Source organism: Notolepis coatsorum (genome assembly GCF_963971535.1).
Source record: "Notolepis coatsorum genome assembly, chromosome: 4".
Classification (NCBI taxonomy): domain Eukaryota; kingdom Metazoa; phylum Chordata; class Actinopteri; order Aulopiformes; family Paralepididae; genus Notolepis; species Notolepis coatsorum.
In genome coordinates, this window is record NC_140168.1 from 106,976,422 (window position 1) to 106,996,995 (window position 20,574).

At 43.6% G+C, this 20,574-nt stretch overlaps 1 protein-coding gene across 1 annotated transcript in view; it reads right to left on the reverse strand.

Moving 5' to 3' along the window:
* Window positions 1–20,574, reverse strand: part of LOC311226647 (nucleolar protein 9-like) — a 93,711-nt gene that overhangs the window by 17,122 nt on the left and 56,015 nt on the right. The window contains exon 9 of the mRNA XM_084312064.1: window positions 7,636–7,776. Coding sequence (XP_084168190.1) covers window positions 7,636–7,776 — 141 coding nt within the window. The remainder of the gene's footprint in view (window positions 1–7,635; window positions 7,777–20,574) is intronic.

Consider the following 20,574-nt stretch of genomic DNA (forward strand, 5'->3'; position numbering starts at 1 on the left):
TAATAAAACAAAAGGAGTATTAATTCTAATATCTAGAAAACTTAATTTCAATACTATTGAGAAAGGGAATGATTCAGATGGCAGAGTCACTTATGTAAAGGGAATTCTAGGTGACAAAGAGATATTGCTGCTATCAGCATATGCCCCTAACACTTATGACTCTGCATTCTATGCCCAACTAACAAAGACCTTACAAAAGTATTCAGATTGTGGAATAATTATTGGTGCAGACATGAATACAGTTTTATCACCAGGCTTGGATAAGTCAGGTCCAACCTCAGTTAATTCATCCACTACAGCATTTAAAAATCTGGTGTCAAATCACTCATTGATAGATGTTTGGAGAAATTATAACCCAAGTTTAAAACAATACACCTTCTTTTCAAATAGACATAAAACATTTTCAAGAATAGATTATATACTAATATCTGCTAATATTTTACACTGTATTAAAAAAACGGACATTATCAACATGTCTTTATCAGATCACCATGCCAATCTGTGTGTATATACAATTGAAAATTGTCCAAAACGTGCTACTAGATGGAAATTTAATTTAACATTACTGCAGGATCCATCATTCTGTGAGCAATTTAGATCAGACTTCAACCTTTTTATCAATATCAATAAAAATAGTGTTACAGATATAAGATTTCTATGGGATGCAACTAAAGGCTTTATTCGCAATAATACAATATCATTTGCTTCAGCACGTAACAAAGCCCACCATCAAGAAATATCCAGATTGGAAAATAGACACTCATTGCTAACTGCAGAACAACAAAACAACTATGATCAAGAAAGAGAAAGGGAGCTTTGGAAAGCGAAGTCTGAACTAAATGCTCTAATGGCACAAAAAGCAGAGTTCCTAGCTCACAGAGCGAGGCAAACTGAGTATTTGAATGGAAATAATCCAAGCTTTGTGTTGACTAGGAAAATCCAATATAATGAACAGAAAGCAGACATCACATCAATCCTAAATAAAGAAGGAGCGATGGTAAACGATCCGGCCAAAATAAATCTAGAATTTAAACTTTTCTATCAACAATTGTATTAATCTGAAGCTCAATTCTCAAAAGCTGATTTAGACTCCTTTTTTGAAGACTTGGATCTACCTAAATTAACAGAGCAACAAATAACCTCAACGGATTCTCCCTTTACCCTGGAGGAACTTTACGATGCACTGAAAGAAATGAAACAGGGGAAATCACCAGGTTTCGATGGTATCCCACCGGAGCTGTACTTGACCTTTTGGAAAGAGTTGGGTCCATTACTACTCGAGATGTTCCAACAAGCCATTATGAAAGGGAGTTTTAATAGAGACATAAGTACAGCAATTATCACACTGATACAGAAAAAAGGAAAGGATGGAAACATCTGTGCTAACTATCGTCCATTGTCCCTTCTTAATGGAGACTTAAAATTATATGCCAAGGTCCTCGCACGACGTCTAGAGACGATACTGCCAATATTGGTCCACCCAGACCAAACTGGATTTGTTAAACAAAGATTTGCATCAGATAATTTAAGACGACTGTTACACATTATTGACAAAGCTCCAAAAATATCACCATGTGCAGTGTTGTCCCTTGACGCCGAAAAGGCCTTCGATAGGCTGGAATGGGAGTACTTATGGCACACCATGAAGAATATGGCATTTGGAGACACATTTATAAATATGCTCAAAATCTTATATCATAATCCAACGGCCATGGTTATCACATCCAATCAGTGTTCCACACCCTTCCCTATCAGACGTAGCGTCAGGCAGGGTTGCCCCGCCTCCGCATTATTATTTGCGTTATCTCTTGAACCCTTGGCCCAAAAAATTAGAAATTGTGCCGAAATAAAACCCATAATAGTAAATAACACCTACCATAAAATTTGTCTGTACGCAGACGATCTGTTATTATTTCTTGACAATACACCACGGTCCCTACCTGTAGTCCTAGACACTATTAAACATTTTAGTTTTATTTCAGGCTACAAGATCAACTTGAATAAATCAATTTTACTTCCCCTAAATACAGCAGCAAGTAGTCCCCAACTACATACAGAAATACCAGTGGGCTCTGGTTTCAGATATTTAGGTATAGATATATACACATCCATTGACAAAATTGTGTCAAAAAATTACAAGAGCCTTAAGAAGGTAATATCTGACGAGTTAAACCGTTGGTCACTATTATTAATCCCATTTTCAGTCAGGCTTTCAGTAGTCAAGACCCACATTCTCCCTAAGATCAATTTTCTGGTAAGCATGATTCATTTACCGCCACCTCCAGGATTTTGGGAGAAGCTACAGGGACTAGTATTCAAATTTATATGGCGTGAACAACATCCACGAATCAGCAATTCCACACTCCAAAACAGTAGGAAAGCAGGAGGGCTATCTATTCCTAATTTTGAACAGTACTATTTTTCTTTTATGCTCAGACCGTTGCTAAGATGGTTCAATAATGATTCTGACATACCATGGGTGAATATGGAGAGGCACATTGTATCTCCATATACATTCAAAGATATACTATTTTCTGGTCTATCCCCAAGCTTTTGCCGTACTAAATTCGGCCCAATTATAGCACATTCAAACGGGACAGTGGAACACAAAATGGCACATAGATACCCCTATTTTTGATAACAACTTCTTACTGTTGGGAGGGGAACCAGTTACATTTCCCAATTGGCAAAGACAAGGTATTCACAAACTATCTGACATATACAGTGAATACGGTCTCAGATCATTTCAAGAGCTCAAACAAATCTATAATGTCCCTAGTACATCCTTCTTTTTTTATTTACAGTTACGCACTGCAATGCGCACTTATGGTGTCCCATGGAATCAGCCTTTACCAGGTCACCCTTTAATGAATATAGTGAATGGCATAAATGTTAAAAATGGTTTTGTTTCTGGGTTATATAATAAAATACAAGGAAAACTAAACAGAACTACAGGTAATACCACTGTCTGGAACATAGATTTAAAGAATTACAATGCCTGCATAAATTGGCAGAATGTATGGGATAATATTCCACTAACCTCTCGTAATTATAATAACCAATTAACTCATTACAAAATGATACAAAGATTTTATCTGTCACCCAGGAAACTCTGTCAAATAAAAATATTACAAAGTCCTCTATGTGCTTTATGTCCGCAAAAAGTTATAGGAACATACATACATATGATGTGGGAATGTCCAGGAGTACTCGCTTTTTGGGCCAAGGTTGCATTATTTCTCACTAATATAACAGAGATAAACATACCTTGTTTGCCACACATTTTATTATTAAATGATGATTCATCTCTAAAATTAACACCTCACAAAAAGAGAGTGTTTCTGGCCGGTTTAACGGCAGCAAAGAAAATGCATTGAGATTAGAGGCATCCAGTGCTAGAGCACAGGGAGCAAGGACAGAATCGATCCAAATATTACTTACTGCGGCCCAGAAGGTAAAATCAGTACTCCACTAGGTTGAACACTTGTACCTTGACACCAGAGAATGAACAAAAATCATGTTGCTGTTGTTTCCATTTATCTTTTCCATTTATCTTTTCCTTTTCTGTTTACTGCTATAATTTGTTGTGGTTGTTTCTAAATTGTATTGTATTTTTCCCTATTACTTGGTTATCTAACAAACATAATTATGATTTCTTTTCTAATTAAGAGTATCCTATACATGTATGCATCAAGGTTTCCCCCTCTCCTAAAATGTCTATGCAAACCCGGGGGGCTGGGAGTGGGGTTAAGAAGCGACCTGGGCTGTCTCGCAGCCACAGGACCGCCAGAACGGAGGAAAAGACTGTCACAACTGCAACAGTCAGGCTACACAGTATATGAATATACTGACGGACAATATATACTGAAAAGACACTTTTTATGCCACTGTGTGAATTAATATGAAATGCTGATGTGAATGTCCTTCCTCTGAACTTGTTTTAAAAAAAGACAAAATAAAAAGTTGGTCACAAAAAAAAAAAGTATTCTGTACTTCTGTATGACAACTAATAAAGTAGAAACTTGAACTTGAAACTTGTTTCACCGCCAAGCGTTGAGTGCCAATAACAAGTATACTCGTGTTTCACCGGCAAGCGTTGAGTGCCAATAACGAGTATACTCGTGTTTCACCGCCAAGCGTTGAGTGCCAATAACAAGTATACTTGTGTTTCACTGGCAAGCGTTGAGTGCCAATAACGAGTATACTCGTTTTTGGATCCTTTGACCTTTTTCCGTTGATCCCCGTTCTAAACATCCAGCTGGAGCTCCATGGCACAACGTTGGAATTGCAATGACGATCGAAATCGCCTAGAGTGAACTATTGGATATTATGAAAAAGACTAAATGGATTATATGGATGATGATTATGGACAGTAAGGTGCATTTGTTGGACTAAGCACTACTGGTAAAACGTAAAACAACTATAATCAAACCGACCGATGAGGAAACCTATTGGGCTCTGTCTATAGTCTGGCCTGAGCAGATGGAGAAGACGGATGAGGGCTACCGAACGTTATATGTATTGATCCTGTTCTGATTCAAGACACTTTTGGACTCGGAGAAATGGAGTACCTCTAAACCAAAGGTAGCGTCTATTTTACATGTACTTTACCGAAACACCATCATAAAACATGCGTTTATATGATCGCAGCGTCGGATATACGACCCCCCACCCCCCCCCCCCCCCCCCCCCCCCCCCCCCCCCCCCCCCCCCCCCCCCCCCCCCCCCCCCCCCCCCCCCCCCCCCCCCCCCCCGGCTTTGTGAAGAAACAAGGTCATGCGTTTACCTTGACCTGGCAATAATATAGGTTTCAAGCGAGCAGCCGCGAGTTTGCGCATACGCTGCACAAACACACTTTATCTCACAATCTAGAAAACCAGCCTGGATTTGAGTGAAACGAGCTGGAATTGTGAACCAACTCTCTCTCTTCACATCCTCTCTCTCTCTTCACATCCTCTCTCTCTCTCTCTCTCTCTCCTCTTCTCAAATCCTCTCTCTCTCTTCTCTTCTCACATCCTCTCTCTCTTCTCTTCTCACATCCTCTCTCTCTCTTCACATCCTCTCTCTCTCTTCACATCCTCTCTCTTCTCATCCTCTCTCTCTTCACATCCTCTCTCTCTCTTCTCTTCTCACATCCTCTCTCTCTTCTCACATCCTCTCTCTCTCTCTTCACATCCTCTCTCTCTCTCTTCACATCCTCTCTCTCTTCACATCCTCTCTCTCTTCACATCCTCTCTCTCTCTTCACATCCTCTCTCTCTCTTCACATCCTCTCTCTCTCTCTTCACATCCTCTCTCTTCTCTTCACATCCTCTCTCTCTCTTCACATCCTCTCTCTCTCTTCACATCCTCTCTCTCTCTTCACATCCTCTCTCTCTCTTCACATCCTCTCTCTTCTCTTCACATCCTCTCTCTCTCTTCACATCCTCTCTCTCTCTTCACATCCTCTCTCTCTCTTCACATCCTCTCTCTCTTCACATCCTCTCTCTCTCTCTCTTCACATCCTCTCTCTTCTCTTCACATCCTCTCTCTCTTCACATCCTCTCTCTCTCTTCACATCCTCTCTCTCTCTCTCTCTTCACATCCTCTCTTCTCTTCACATCCTCTCTCTCTCTTCACATCCTCTCTCTCTCTTCTCTTCTCACATCCTCTCTCTCTCTTCTCTTCTCACATCCTCTCTCTCTCTTCACATCCCTCTCTCTCTTCACATCCTCTCTCTCTTCACATCCTCTCTCTCTCTTCTCTTCACATCCCCTCTCTCTTCTCTTCTCACATCCTCTCTCTCTCTTCACATCCTCTCTCTCTCTTCTCTTCACATCCTCTCTCTTCCCTTCACATCCTCTCTCTTCTCTTCACATCCTCTCTCTTCTCTTCACATACTCTCTCTCTTCTCTTCTCACATCCTCTCTCTCTCTTCACATCCTCTCTCTTCACATCCTCTCTCTTCTCTTCACATCCTCTCTTCTCTTCACATCCTCTCTCTCTCTTCACACATCCTCTCTCTCTCTTCACACATCCTCTCTCTTCACACATCCTCTAAAAACAAAAGCAGATTAAAAGATCAATCTTAGGATTTTAACTCATTGAGTGCCAATAACGAGTATACTCGTGTTTCACCGCCAAGCGTTGAGTGTCAATAACGAGTATACTTGTGTTTGTACCTAAATTGTACCTCATCCCATTTCTGCTTTGCACTATATAGTAGATTGTATATTAGTATATTGTATAGTATATTGTATGGTAACTCAGTTACTTCTACTCTGCATTGCACATTGTACTGAACACTTGTGTCTACGTACGTGACTTCTATTTTTTACTTGCTATACTTATTTTATACTTATCTTTTTTGTCTAGCACAGTCTCTGGAGCGTAACAGAAAGAAGCATTTTGTATAAAAGTATTCTGTACTTCTGTATGACAACTAATAAAGTAGAAACTTGAACTTGAAACTTGTTTCACCGCCAAGCGTTGAGTGCCAATAACAAGTATACTCGTGTTTCACCGGCAAGCGTTGAGTGCCAATAACGAGTATACTCGTGTTTCACCGCCAAGCGTTGAGTGCCAATAACAAGTATACTTGTGTTTCACTGGCAAGCGTTGAGTGCCAATAACGAGTATACTCGTTTTTGGATCCTTTGACCTTTTTCCGTTGATCCCCGTTCTAAACATCCAGCTGGAGCTCCATGGCACAACGTTGGAATTGCAATGACGATCGAAATCGCCTAGAGTGAACTATTGGATATTATGAAAAAGACTAAATGGATTATATGGATGATGATTATGGACAGTAAGGTGCATTTGTTGGACTAAGCACTACTGGTAAAACGTAAAACAACTATAATCAAACCGACCGATGAGGAAACCTATTGGGCTCTGTCTATAGTCTGGCCTGAGCAGATGGAGAAGACGGATGAGGGCTACCGAACGTTATATGTATTGATCCTGTTCTGATTCAAGACACTTTTGGACTCGGAGAAATGGAGTACCTCTAAACCAAAGGTAGCGTCTATTTTACATGTACTTTACCGAAACACTATCATAAAACATGCGTTTATATGATCGCAGCGTCGGATATACGACCCCCCCCCCCCCCCCCCCCCGGCTTTGTGAAGAAACAAGGTCATGCGTTTACCTTTGACCTGGCAATAATATAGGTTTCAAGCGAGCAGCCGCGAGTTTGCGCATACGCTACACAAAACACACTTTATCTCACAATCTAGAAAACCAGCCTGGATTTGAGTGAAACGAGGCAATGTTTAGCTTGGAATTGTGAACCAACGAAGGTATGTAGAAACAAACTCTTTTTTACATGTTGGACTAAAAACAGTGTCTGTCAAATGAGCCATACTATAGTCTCCATAGCTATAATATAGAATATACAATAGCTCCGCAAAGATCGTGAAATATCGTAAAAAAAAAACGCTGGCGCCAGGTAGTACAGATGGGGAAAGAGGGTGGCACTCAAGTTAAGAATCGATTTGATTCAAATGAAACAATAAAAAATCTATTTCATTTCAGCAAGCAATTACAGCAGTTGAGTAAAATGTATAACATTAAAATCTCTCCAAAGGACTGTTCCAATAATAATATATATATATATTTATATCAATGATTATCAATTTCTCTCTAACGTCACCATGTGTGTTCTCAGACATACCTCTATGGGTGTAGCGCCCTCTGCTGTGTCGGAGTGGTAGTACACATCGTAGGTGAGCAGGGACATGAAGAGGGGGAGGCAGCTGGTGTGACGCGTGCCGGGCTCAGCGCAGTGGAACGCCTGGAGGGACGAGAGAGGTAGAGAGAGGTAGAGAGAGAGAGGACCTATAGGCTCAGCGCAGTGGAACGCCTGGAGGGTAGAGAGAGGTAGAGAGAGAGAGGACCTATAGGCTCAGCGCAGTGGAACGCCTGGAGGGTAGAGAGAGGTAGAGAGAGGTAGAGAGAGGTAGAGAGAGAGAGGACCTATAGGCTCAGCGCAGTGGAACGCCTGGAGGGACGAGAGGTAGAGAGAGGTAGAGAGAGGTAGAGAGAGGGCAGTTAGAGAGAGGACCTATAGGCTCAGCGCAGTGGAACGCCTGGAGGGTAGAGAGAGGTAGAGAGAGGTAGAGAGAGAGAGGACCTATAGGCTCAGCGCAGTGGAACGCCTGGAGGGTAGAGAGAGGTAGAGAGAGGTAGAGAGAGAGAGGACCTATAGGCTCAGCGCAGTGGAACGCCTGGAGGGTAGAGAGAGGTAGAGAGAGGTAGAGAGAGGTAGAGAGAGAGAGGACCTATAGGCTCAGCGCAGTGGAACGCCTGGAGGGACGAGAGAGGTAGAGAGAGGACAGTTAGAGAGAGGACCAATAGGCTCAGCGCAGTGGAACGCCTGGAGGGACGAGAGGTAGAGAGAGGGCAGTTAGAGAGAGGACCTATAGGCTCAGCGCAGTGGAACGCCTGGAGGGTAGAGAGAGGTAGAGAGAGGTAGAGAGAGAGAGGACCTATAGGCTCAGCGCAGTGGAACGCCTGGAGGGACGAGAGAGGTAGAGAGAGGTAGAGAGAGGTAGAGAGAGAGGACCTATAGGCTCAGCGCAGTGGAACGCCTGGAGGGTAGAGAGAGGTAGAGAGAGAGAGGACCTATAGGCTCAGCGCAGTGGAACGCCTGGAGGGTAGAGAGAGGTAGAGAGAGGGCAGTTAGAGAGAGAGAGGACCTATAGGCTCAGCGCAGTGGAACGCCTGGAGGGTAGAGAGAGGTAGAGAGAGGGCAGTTAGAGAGAGGACCTATAGGCTCAGCGCAGTGGAACGCCTGGAGGGACGAGAGAGGTAGAGAGAGGTAGAGAGAGAGAGGACCTATAGGCTCAGCGCAGTGGAACGCCTGGAGGGTAGAGAGAGGTAGAGAGAGAGAGGACCTATAGGCTCAGCGCAGTGGAACGCCTGGAGGGTAGAGAGAGGTAGAGAGAGGTAGAGAGAGGTAGAGAGAGAGAGGACCTATAGGCTCAGCGCAGTGGAACGCCTGGAGGGACGAGAGGTAGAGAGAGGTAGAGAGAGGTAGAGAGAGGGCAGTTAGAGAGAGGACCTATAGGCTCAGCGCAGTGGAACGCCTGGAGGGACGAGAGAGGTAGAGAGAGGACAGTTAGAGAGAGGACCAATAGGCTCAGCGCAGTGGAACGCCTGGAGGGACGAGAGAGGTAGAGAGAGGTAGAGAGAGAGAGGACCTATAGGCTCAGCGCAGTGGAACGCCTGGAGGGACGAGAGAGGTAGAGAGAGGTAGAGAGAGGTAGAGAGAGAGAGGACCTATAGGCTCAGCGCAGTGGAACGCCTGGAGGGTAGAGAGAGGTAGAGAGAGGTAGAGAGAGAGAGGACCTATAGGCTCAGCGCAGTGGAACGCCTGGAGGGTAGAGAGAGGTAGAGAGAGGTAGAGAGAGAGAGGACCTATAGGCTCAGCGCAGTGGAACGCCTGGAGGGTAGAGAGAGGTAGAGAGAGGTAGAGAGAGAGAGGACCTATAGGCTCAGCGCAGTGGAACGCCTGGAGGGTAGAGAGAGGTAGAGAGAGGTAGAGAGAGAGAGGACCTATAGGCTCAGCGCAGTGGAACGCCTGGAGGGTAGAGAGAGGTAGAGAGAGGTAGAGAGAGAGAGGACCTATAGGCTCAGCGCAGTGGAACGCCTGGAGGGTAGAGAGAGGTAGAGAGAGGTAGAGAGAGAGAGGACCTATAGGCTCAGCGCAGTGGAACGCCTGGAGGGTAGAGAGAGGTAGAGACAGGGATTAAAGCAAAAAAAAATCTCCTGACTGAACTTTTTTTCAGGCCAAGTCATATTCTTATTTTAACCTCCACTGTATTTCTTCTTAATAGCGTTGGCGTTTTAAGGGAGCCTACTTGTTTCGGTTTCGTCGATAATCCAATGTACAGTTACCCCCCTCACCCCGCCTACCCAACCCTTCCCCCCCCCCCCCCCAACCACCTCCAATGTACAGTCCCCCCCCTCCAATGTAGTTTCTTCGTCAAATGTATATACTCTCTTTTTTAGACTATTATTGTATCACAAACAATACTGTATTTGTAAATCTGGTATGTCATAAATGTATAGATGTAGCAGTATTATCTATCTGTATGTCAAGTATGTCATATATGTTATGATGAATTGAAAATGGGGGACCCTGATGTAAACAAGAGGAAAGTCTTTCTCTGGTCTGCAACTGCAACCCTTAACAATTGTGTGTATTGAGATGTACTGTATTGTACCGATTCTGCAATATGTTATAACAATCAATCAATATTTAACAGATTGCAGAATGGGTACAATACAGTACGGCTCAATACACACAATTGTTAAGGGGATGCAGACCAGAGAAAGACGTTTGTCTTGTTTACATCAAGGTCCCCCATTTTCAATTCATAGTGACATTTATGACATACACAACATACATGACATTTATGGCATAGGGACATACATGACATACTACAGGACAGGTATATAGTAATGTTACATTTGTGACATATACGATATGCAAATATACAGTACCGTTACCCATATATCCTAACAGAGATTATGTACATTAGGGTGGGTGGGAGAAAAAATATACAGTGGGGAGGAGACCGTCTACAGATACACCTGTGATGTTGCTACGGAGTTAAGCTAATAAAGGATACTCACAACCACAGCAGAGGACTCACATATTTGTACTGTGAAGTAACACGACAATGACAAATGTGTTGTTTCTGTTTTTCTTTTTGACATAGTTGCGGAACACGGAACAAGTTAACAACTCACCACAGTCTACAGCCCCTGCATCATACTGTAGCCTAGCCAGTCTCTTGAAACACTGCTATCTTCAAACTTCCATCCTCTCGTAACTTTCTTTTGTTGGGTGGTGCCGCTCATCCTTTTCGTCTGAGAACACTGCGTGTTTTCTTTAGTGGCCGGCTTACTCCTTCCATTATCGTTATTATGCTGACGTTAGCTAATAACTATGTGTTGGGGATAATGGTTCCGCACGGACCATATTGTTTGTTACATTGCTGTCGGCAAACTCGCTCAGAGTGTCAACATAGTGTTGACATTGAGTTGATGTTAGCTGCTAGCTGGCTATCCAAATCCACAACAGCCAGGCAGCCAACCGTACAAAATACAGTCTCAGCCAATCACACAGATTTGTACAGTTAGTTAGCTCCACTCCATTGCGAAATAAAAGTTAGCCAGCCAGGACAGCCCGTATTAGCAAGCTACAGTTGCTAGGTAGCTAACCGTTAGCCACCCGAAGAACGGTAGCTAGCTAACGTTAGCCACAGCTTCAAAAACTAATTTCAATTATGTTATGAGCTATCAGCTAGCCAGCTAGATAACGTTAGAGAACGCCTCGTGTAGTAAACCAAAGTGAATAGTTTACTGGGCCATTGTTTAATGCTTCAGTGGTGTTAAAAGAGGACCTGCACGCTTGCTATCTTCGGTGCAAATGATACGGGTCTGTGACAAGACAGGTCTGTGAGGGGGAGGGCACTGTGAGCAGCGTGTGTGCGTCAAGCTCACGTTTGATTGGTTAGAATGGTCAAAATGCCCTACGCATCTACAAACATATTATACCAGGTAGCCAATTCCGTCAGACTCCAAATCAAATTGACGAAAAAAATAATAAAAAATACTGAAATCCGTCTGGAGACGGAACGCTTTAATGCATGGGTAGAGAGAGGTAGAGAGAGAGAGGACCTATAGGCTCAGCGCAGTGGAACGCCTGGAGGGTAGAGAGAGGTAGAGAGAGGGCAGGTAGAGAGAGAGAGGACCAATAGTCACAAATAACATCTAAAAGAATGTGTTTCATTGCGTTATCGTATCACTTTTGTTGGGTGAGAAACCGTGTGACTCCATTAACACTTTCTGCGCCAAACCAGAGATAAGTCGGGTTTCGCCGCCAGCGGTTGAGAGCCATACCCGAGATTTCTCTGGTTTTGATCCCTTGATCTTTTTCCTTTGATCCCCGTTCTAGACACTCGGCCGGAGCTCCCTGGGTCTCCCTTGCACCGCTGCCTACGTTGGGGTTTCAGGCGAGAAACCCGAACGATTTGGGCATATTGCATATAACGCGTCATATCTCGCGATCTATGAAAAAATACTGGATTATTTTGGAAAGGGCCGATGTTTAGCGTGTAATAGTGCACAAACTAGAGTATGTAGAAATTAACTGGTGGAATGATGGACTATGAACAATGCCTGTCAAATTAGCCATACTATTGTCTCCATAGCTATAATACAGAACACACGATGGGTCCGCAAACATCGCTAAAATGGTAAAGATGGGAAAAGAGCATTGGCGGTCAATGAGTTAAGTCCCATTTTTATATATTTGTATGTCATGTATTACATGTCAAGACATTTTGTAGATGGCAAGATCAAAGGGTGGCACAGTGGTTAGCACTGCTGCCTCACAGCTAGAAGGTCCTGGTTCAGTGGTAAGCACTGCTGCCTCACAGCAAGAAGGTCCTGGTTCAGTGGTTAGCACTGCTGCCTCACAGCTAGAAGGTCCTGGTTCAGTGGTTAGCACTGCTGCCTCACAGCAAGAAGGTCCTGGTTCAGTGGTTAGCACTGCTGCCTCACAGCAAGAAGGTCCAACTAACGGCGCAACTAACAATATACTCGTTATTATCACCATACATAACGCTTGCTTATATTGAAACACGTTGAGATTAGGGCCGTTCTTTCAACCTGAAAGTGCACTTTCTTCAACCTCGAGGTAAAAAAATCACAGAAGGTAGCCAACTAGCCACTGCCGCCTGCCGGCACCATCCAGGTATCGACGTGAGCTAACGGTAGCTAGTTAGCCCGGCCGGCAGCCCGGCACCATCGTATCAACGTGAGCCAGTTGCATTAGGATTAAAAAATGTCAACACTCACTCACCCCGTTTTATATTACATTCCCAAAGAAGTGCCTCCGTCTCTCGTAGTCTCGTTGTGCTGGATGAAGTCACTGGCGAGTCGACTCGTGGCGCGAGGGTTTAGCTTAAATCCGAACAGACTCCAGTCCTTTAATTATCCAAATGCGACAGTGTGTGCAAGTTTAGCTCTTGTTTGACAAAACGTTAGCCATCTGTGGTCAGGGAGCTCATCGTGGGCTGGAGTGACGGTGGTTAACTTCGACGCTTCATCGTTCAATGGTAACATATTATTATTATTGCTTAAGCTTCAGCAGCTGCTCAGAGATAGAGGAAATGCATACAGGCATCTTGCTCAGCTCTGTGCGGGGAAATACGGACCGCCTCCCCTGCCCTCTGCTGGTCGTGCTGTGTGTGTGTGTGCACGCACTTCAACCAACTCGAAAGTTAACTCCGTTTCACTAATGGAAACCGAAACCCAATGCCGTCCCTGTATAAACTCAGTTGCAGTGGAAATAGAAACTTAAAACAAACTGTGATTTTCACGGTATTGATTTTCAATACCATCGGTATTTCTAAATACCCCGGTATACCGTAATACCGTCATACCGCCCAAGCCTAGTGGTTAGTACTGCTGCCGCACAGCTAGAAGGTCCTGGTTCAGTGGTTAGCACTGCTGCCTCACAGCAAGAAGGTCCTGGTTCAGTGGTCAGCACTGCTGCCTCACAGCAAGAAGGTCCTGGTTCAGTGGTTAGTACTGCTGCCTCACAGCAAGAAGGTCCTGGTTCAGTGGTTAGCACTGTTACCTCACAGCAAGAAGGTCCTGGTTCAGTGGTTAGCACTGCTGTCTCACAGCAAGAAGGTCCTGGTTCAGTGGTTAGTACTGCTGTCTCACAGCAAGAAGGTCCTGGTTCAGTGGTTAGTACTGCTGCCTCACAGCAAGAAGGTCCTGGTTCAGTGGTTAGTACTGCTGCCTCACAGCAAGAAGGTCCTGGTTCAGTGGTTAGCACTGCTGCCTCACAGCAAGAAGGTCCTGGTTCAGTGGTTAGCACTGCTGCCTCACAGCTAGAAGGTCCTGGTTCAGTGGTTAGCACTGCTGCCTCACAGCAAGAAGGTCCTGGTTCAGTGGTTAGTACTGCTGCCTCACAGCTAGAAGGTCCTGGTTCAGTGGTTAGCACTGCTGCCTCACAGCTAGAAGGTCCTGGTTCAGTGGTTAGCACTGCTGCCTCACAGCTAGAAGGTCCTGGTTCAGTGGTCAGCACTGCTGCCTCACAGCTAGAAGGTCCTGGTTCAGTGGTCAGCACTGCTGCCTCACAGCTAGAAGGTCCTGGTTCAGTGGTTAGCACTGCTGCCTCACAGCTAGAAGGTCCTGGTTCAGTGGTTAGTACTGCTGCCTCACAGCTAGAAGGTCCTGGTTCAGTGGTTAGTACTGTTGCCTCACAGCAAGAAGGTCCTGGTTCAGTGGTTAGCACTGCTGCCTCACAGCAAGAAGGTCCTGGTTCAGTGGTTGCTTAGGGGGCCTTTCTATGTTCTCCCCGTGTTCATGTGGGTTTCCTCTGGGTACTCTGGTCTCCTCCCACAACATAAAGACATGCATGGGCAGGGACTACAGATGGAAAAAATGCAAGACCTCAGCAGTCTTCTTCAAAGTGAGTTGATGCAGATTTCTGAATGGGTCACGGTAAATAAGCTGAAACTAAATGCATCCAAAACAAAATGTCTAATTATGCTCAGAGAGAGAATCACAGATTAAATATTTCTTTGCCGGGTGCAGATATTGATAAGTTAAGGAGGCCAGATTGCTCGGAGTTATAATAGATGAAACACTCTCTTGGTCAACTCACATTAACAATATTGTAACTAAAATTAGCAGAAGTATTTCAATTATTAGACGGAATGCCTATTTTTTAACTGACAGCTACCAAGCAAGTCATACAATCGCTAGTTGTCACATCTGGACTACTGTCCAGCAATCTGGTCAAATGCATCCAAACAAGACTTAAATAAAATACAGCTTACTCAAAATAGAGCTGCACGACTTGCATTGCATAGCTCAATTAGAAACAGTGTTGAAAAAATGCACAAGAAACTGTCATGGATGAGAGTCAATGAGAGACTAGTGTGTAGTCTTATTTTGTTTATGAGAAATATTTATACTTTACATAAACCTGTGTGCCTCTTTTTGCAGCTGGTGCTTATTAGTGATGGTCATGGCTATGGCACTAGACAAGCATTGAGGGGTCGGTTCGCCCTGCCGAGACCCAGAACTGAAGCCTTAAAGAAAACTAATGTACAGGGCAATGTCCTACTGGAATAGACTTCCACAGTATTTGGTTTCAATTACCAGTAAGGTGGGATTCAAGGAGACTACGAGTGGCTGTAATGCAGAAAGAGATTGATTTGGGTTGGGTCTAATCTGTGTCTAATGAATGGGTTCTTGTGTTGGGTTATGTGTTGATTTGGAATGTCTTTGTCTAGTGGTTATGAGGAGTATTAGAGTATTAGTGTGTGGAATGTCGTGCTGTTTTTGAGCACGTTTTAGTTTTCTCTGAGATGTCTCCGTTTGTTGTTTTATTGATATTTGATTTGTTCTATATGTTTGTATATTTGTTATTGTTCTATATTAAATGTCTGATTTTGATTTGTATAATGTTCTATATTTGTTTGTATATTTTATTGGTGTTTTATTGATATTTGTTTTGTTTTTATGTTGTTTTATTGATTATTCTTGTTTATTTTTATATGTTTGTATCCAGACCCCAGGAAGAATAGTCGCTGCTGAGGCCGTGACTAATGGGGATCTGAAATAAAGAAACTAGCTCATTAGCTAATTCTGGCACATTTACATTGATGTGTAAACTGAAGATGTTGATGAATGTGCTCCGTCCCTGGGTAAGAAATAAATAAACTAGAGGTGGGCATAGATTAATTTTTTTAATCTAGATTAATCTATCTGCAATCCTGGATTTAATCTAGATTAATCTAGATTAAAATGGCTCAAAAAAAAAAAAAAAAAACCTGCCGAAGGCATTCAATAATAAAAATATGTGTGTTCTACCCAAATAATGACCAGAAGTAAGTCCTTACTTTTTCTTTCCTCCTTATGTTTCTCAGGCCAGGTGGCCCATTACACCATGAGCCCATCTCCCGTTTCCAAAATGCATTACAGACTGTTTGAAAAAGCTGTTTTGCTATGATAATTGGTAATGAAATATCAAAATAATGTTCAATAAGATAAGACTTGTGTTTAATAAGTTGTTTTATTCAGAAGTTAACACAAATAAATAATATTACCAGTACAGTACAGTATCTAGCACTCTCAGGAGCAAAACAGAAAGAATCATTTCAAACTTGAACTATGTGACATGGCTTGAATCAACTGCTCCAGTGGAGTTGCTCAGTGGCCAATGGTGTCAACTGTGGTTGTACTGGGCAGCTCCCAGGTGTGAATGGAACTGTGTGAATGTGAAGCAGGGCGTTCCTGAAAAAGAGCATCTGTGCTCAGAGAACCTACCCTGGGTAAATAAAGGTAAACAAAAAAAAAATGTAAAAAAAAGAAAAAAAAAAAAAAAATTAGATTAATGCGTTAATTATATTATCGCGCGATACTAGTATAGCGTTAACGCAGCACGTTAACGCCGTTAACGGCCCAGCTCTAAAATAAACTAAAACAATAGTGCCAAGACAGCACAATAAGTGCAGTGAAGGGGTGGATTTGGTCTTTGACTCTCAAATACCCTTGGGTGATGAAAGCTATTCAACACAAACAGAACCATATAAACGTTCAATGAAAGTAACAAAAACTAATTAAATATGTGAGGTTTTTAGATAGATAGATACTTTATTAATCCCCTTGGGGAAATGCAGGGTATCTCACAGCTCACACAGCATACAGATTGACAGTTCACATTCAGTTTCACTTATGTCTGCATCACGAGTTAAAAATAAGCACATGATAAAATTCAATTAAATCATATCTATCAATATCAATAAGAGCGTTTTTATAAGAGATAAAAGCAGGTGTATAAAAACAAGTGTGTAAAAACAGGTGTATAAAAACGGTTGTACTATTGTGTTTTGGACACAATATTAGAGATATGGTAGTTTCCTCTCGTATATTAGTTGTAGACTAGGCAGAATTTCTGAAAATGTGCTTGTATAAAGTGCTGAAGGCATTTCGTGTCTATTTTTGGTACACAACATTTCTAGGGGTATTAAGGGGTGCTGAATCCAAATCTGCTGTATACCAAGCTCAAAAATGTCAAATAAGGCCTCAAAATTGAGAAATCCAACATGGCTGCCAGCACCAGGCCCTCTCTCCACAAAAACAGGTGCTAAACCCACAGTTTGTATTCTACTGACATGAAACTTTGCACAGAACATCTGCACATATGGAGGAAGAAAGTAGGAATACAGCTGGGGTGCAACCATGAGTAACAGGGTGTGTTTGACTGTCTAACTGTAATCTTTGTATAGGCGAGGATAAATATAATTAAATGTCTTCAGTGTTTGCAGGAATACTACAGCAATTTGGTAATAACTGTACAGTGTTGGACACCAACATTAGAATCCCCCAAGTCTTAGCTTTCTTCAGGTACCAAGTTTATGCAGGTAGCTCTTATAAATCTGGATATATAAGCATTTTAATGTAAGCATGCTGTTTTAGGCGAATTTTCAAAAAATAAATGGTGGGGCTTAGATGAGTTAACACTTTAATCGCCATGGGTTAAATTCATAATTTACCATCCCTCGCCAGCTCTATTTGTCTATGGAGAAGTTCCCCTTCTTTGCAGGGCTATAACTTTTTAAATTCCATTGCTACATTGCCATTATTATGGCCCATTCAATGTCCTATATGTATTGTTCAGGGTGTAGCAACGTTAAACTTTTTCATTCACATATTCATACTAAAATATGGTCTAAATATAAGTATGTTTTTATCGTTTTCTGCAGCTTTCTTCAGAACGTGATTTATAGCCCTAAATGCATTATATTGATGATGAAATAGTTTGGTAGCGATCGGCGCGAGATGAAAAATTTCAACTGGACGTACTTCTAGAATGATCTACGTATGATCTGATGATGACCGGATGGGCGGGGGATCGTTTATAATTCCGTGGGCAGCATTAGATGATTCATCCAGAGTGGGTCATATGTTCATCATAGCAGTTTATATGGAATAAGTTCGAAAATAACGCTGAATCTTACCGTATGTTCCTCGCGCCGTTGGACGATCAGCGTGGAGTAGACCGCTTTCGATTATGGGATGTTGATCCTGATGAACCATTTCCAGGTTGTATAATACTATATACGTCCAAATAACGTTGTTTATTGAGTTAGGGCGAGCGATTGATCATCCAGTGTGTTGAGATGGAGTCCGGCTACCGATCGCGAGTGCCCGGAGCACATATGGATGGGCACTTCCTGTTTGGCGCGCCCCTCCCTCTTGGCCGATCTGCCGATCGGCCACCAGATGGCGCTCTCGAACCGTTAGACAGTTGAGTGGAGCTCACCAGTACATCTCAGGGCTCGGGAAAGGAAATATGATTTCGAAGACAGATTTTTTAAATATTGACATCAAAGACGAGTTACGGCGTCTTCGGCAGAATGAGCATGGCTAGGAATGACGTCTAAACTCGTCCCCGGCGATTAAAGTGTTAAGTGTGACTACACAAGGTACAAACCTGAATTAAATGTGCTTTTGTAAGTTCTCTTACATACATCAACAAGGACGTAGTCACACCGGAGATTCAAGAATCCATACTTGGTGCAGAACACCTTGGACAGGCACAACTGAACATGTTTGTGGACAAACGTTTGTGTGAACCTCCAGATAGTGACCAGCACCTGAACCCACCCATTCGAATGAACAAAGCCAAGACATTTGCCTCTTTGTATGAAGTTCTGCAACTTTCCAACAACAAGCAAAACACCATCAAAGTGGACAGGCAGATTCTACAAATGCTCATCACAGCTTACAGAGCAGGTCGTAAGGTAGACCTCGACAATATCCTCCAGCATGAGCTCATGCCCATCCCGCCATCTCTGGGCACAACTAACGGGAGTCTACATTCCACCAACAAGTCTGTGTTTGCAAATATACTGACGAAACAAGTTAAAACCCCTGCAGATCAGACCCTTCAGGGACCCAGCTGCCTGGTCATTGATGGCCAAGCTCTGGTAATGGCACTCGGAAAGCCACCTGACACTACAACATTTGGTGACTATGCCAACAAGTTCACTGACACCGTGTTGAAGATGGGAGCAAAATACCAGAGAGTAGATGTCGTCTTTGACAGATACCATGATCAATCCATCAAAACAGGCACAAGGGTGAAACGCATACAGCGCCACAGACCAGTACGTTGTGAAATCAAAAACAAGTCTGTTCCACTTCCTGCCGATTGGTCGAGCTTCATGGCCCTTGAAGACAACAAATCAGATATCGCTCAACTACTCTCAAACCACCTGATAGAACACAGCCCGGATGATGAACCTGTAGTTGTAGTATCAGAGAGGTTTGCTGAAGCGACAACTGTCAAGTCAACAGATCCAGATATTGAAGTCTCCTCTCTTGAGTGCTGACCATGAGGAAGTCTGATTTTTTCATCCAGGCTCCAGTGGAAACAATCGTCGTGTCAGCGCGTGACACAGATGTGCTGCTTCTACTCTTGGCTCACTATGACAGAATCCGATGTACGCATCTCTACATGAAAGCTGGGACATCGAAGGATCCAAAATATTTTCCAGTACATGACATTAGAAAGCTACTATCTGATGATCAACTGGACACAATCCTTGCCTTCCATGCCCTCACCGGATGTGACAGTGTGTCCCAGTTCAGTGGTCACGGAAAGAAAACAGCCTGGCAGGTGTTCGAGCACCATCACACTGATCTTGCTGGCCTTGGGAAGGGCCCTTTCACAGAAGATCTTGTGACATCAACAGAGAGATTCATCTGCAAGATCTATGGTGTGCCTGAGGTGGATACGTGCAACAAAGCAAGAGTTATTCTGCAAAGGCCATCCACAAGAGACTCTGCCACCAACCTCGGATGCTACATCTGTTCCTCCCTCCCCATCAACCTGGACCCCCTGCAATTTGCATACCGCCCCAACAGGTCCACGGAGGACGCCATAGCCCATGTGCTGCACACAGCAGCATCACACCTGGACAAGAGGCAGGAACTATGTGAGAATGCTATTCATTGACTACAGCTCAGCATTCAATACCATAGTCCCCTCCAAACTCATAGCCAAGCTCAGGGACCTGGGCTTGAACTATGACCTCTGCCAGTGGGTCTTGGACTTCCTGACGGGCAGACCCCAGGTGGTGAGAGCAGGCAACTGCACCTCCTCATCCATCACTCTCAACATAGGGGCCCCCCAGGGCTGTGTCCTGAGTCCCCTCCTCCATTCCCTGTACACACATGACTGTGTGGCACAGCGGAACAACAACACAATCATCAAATTTGATGACGACACAGTAGTGGCGGGCCTGATCTCTGCAAACAACGAGAGGGCCTACCTGGAAGAGGTTAAGGTTCTAGCGGGATGGTGTCAAGAGAACAGTCTCTCCCTGAACGTCAGCAAAACAAAGGAGATGATTGTGGACTTTAGGAGGTCGGGGGTCAGGGACTACAGCCCCCTCGGCATCGACGGGGCACCGGTTGAGAGAGTGAACAGTTTCAAGTACCTCGGAGTCCACATATCCGAGGACTTGACATGGACCACACACATTGA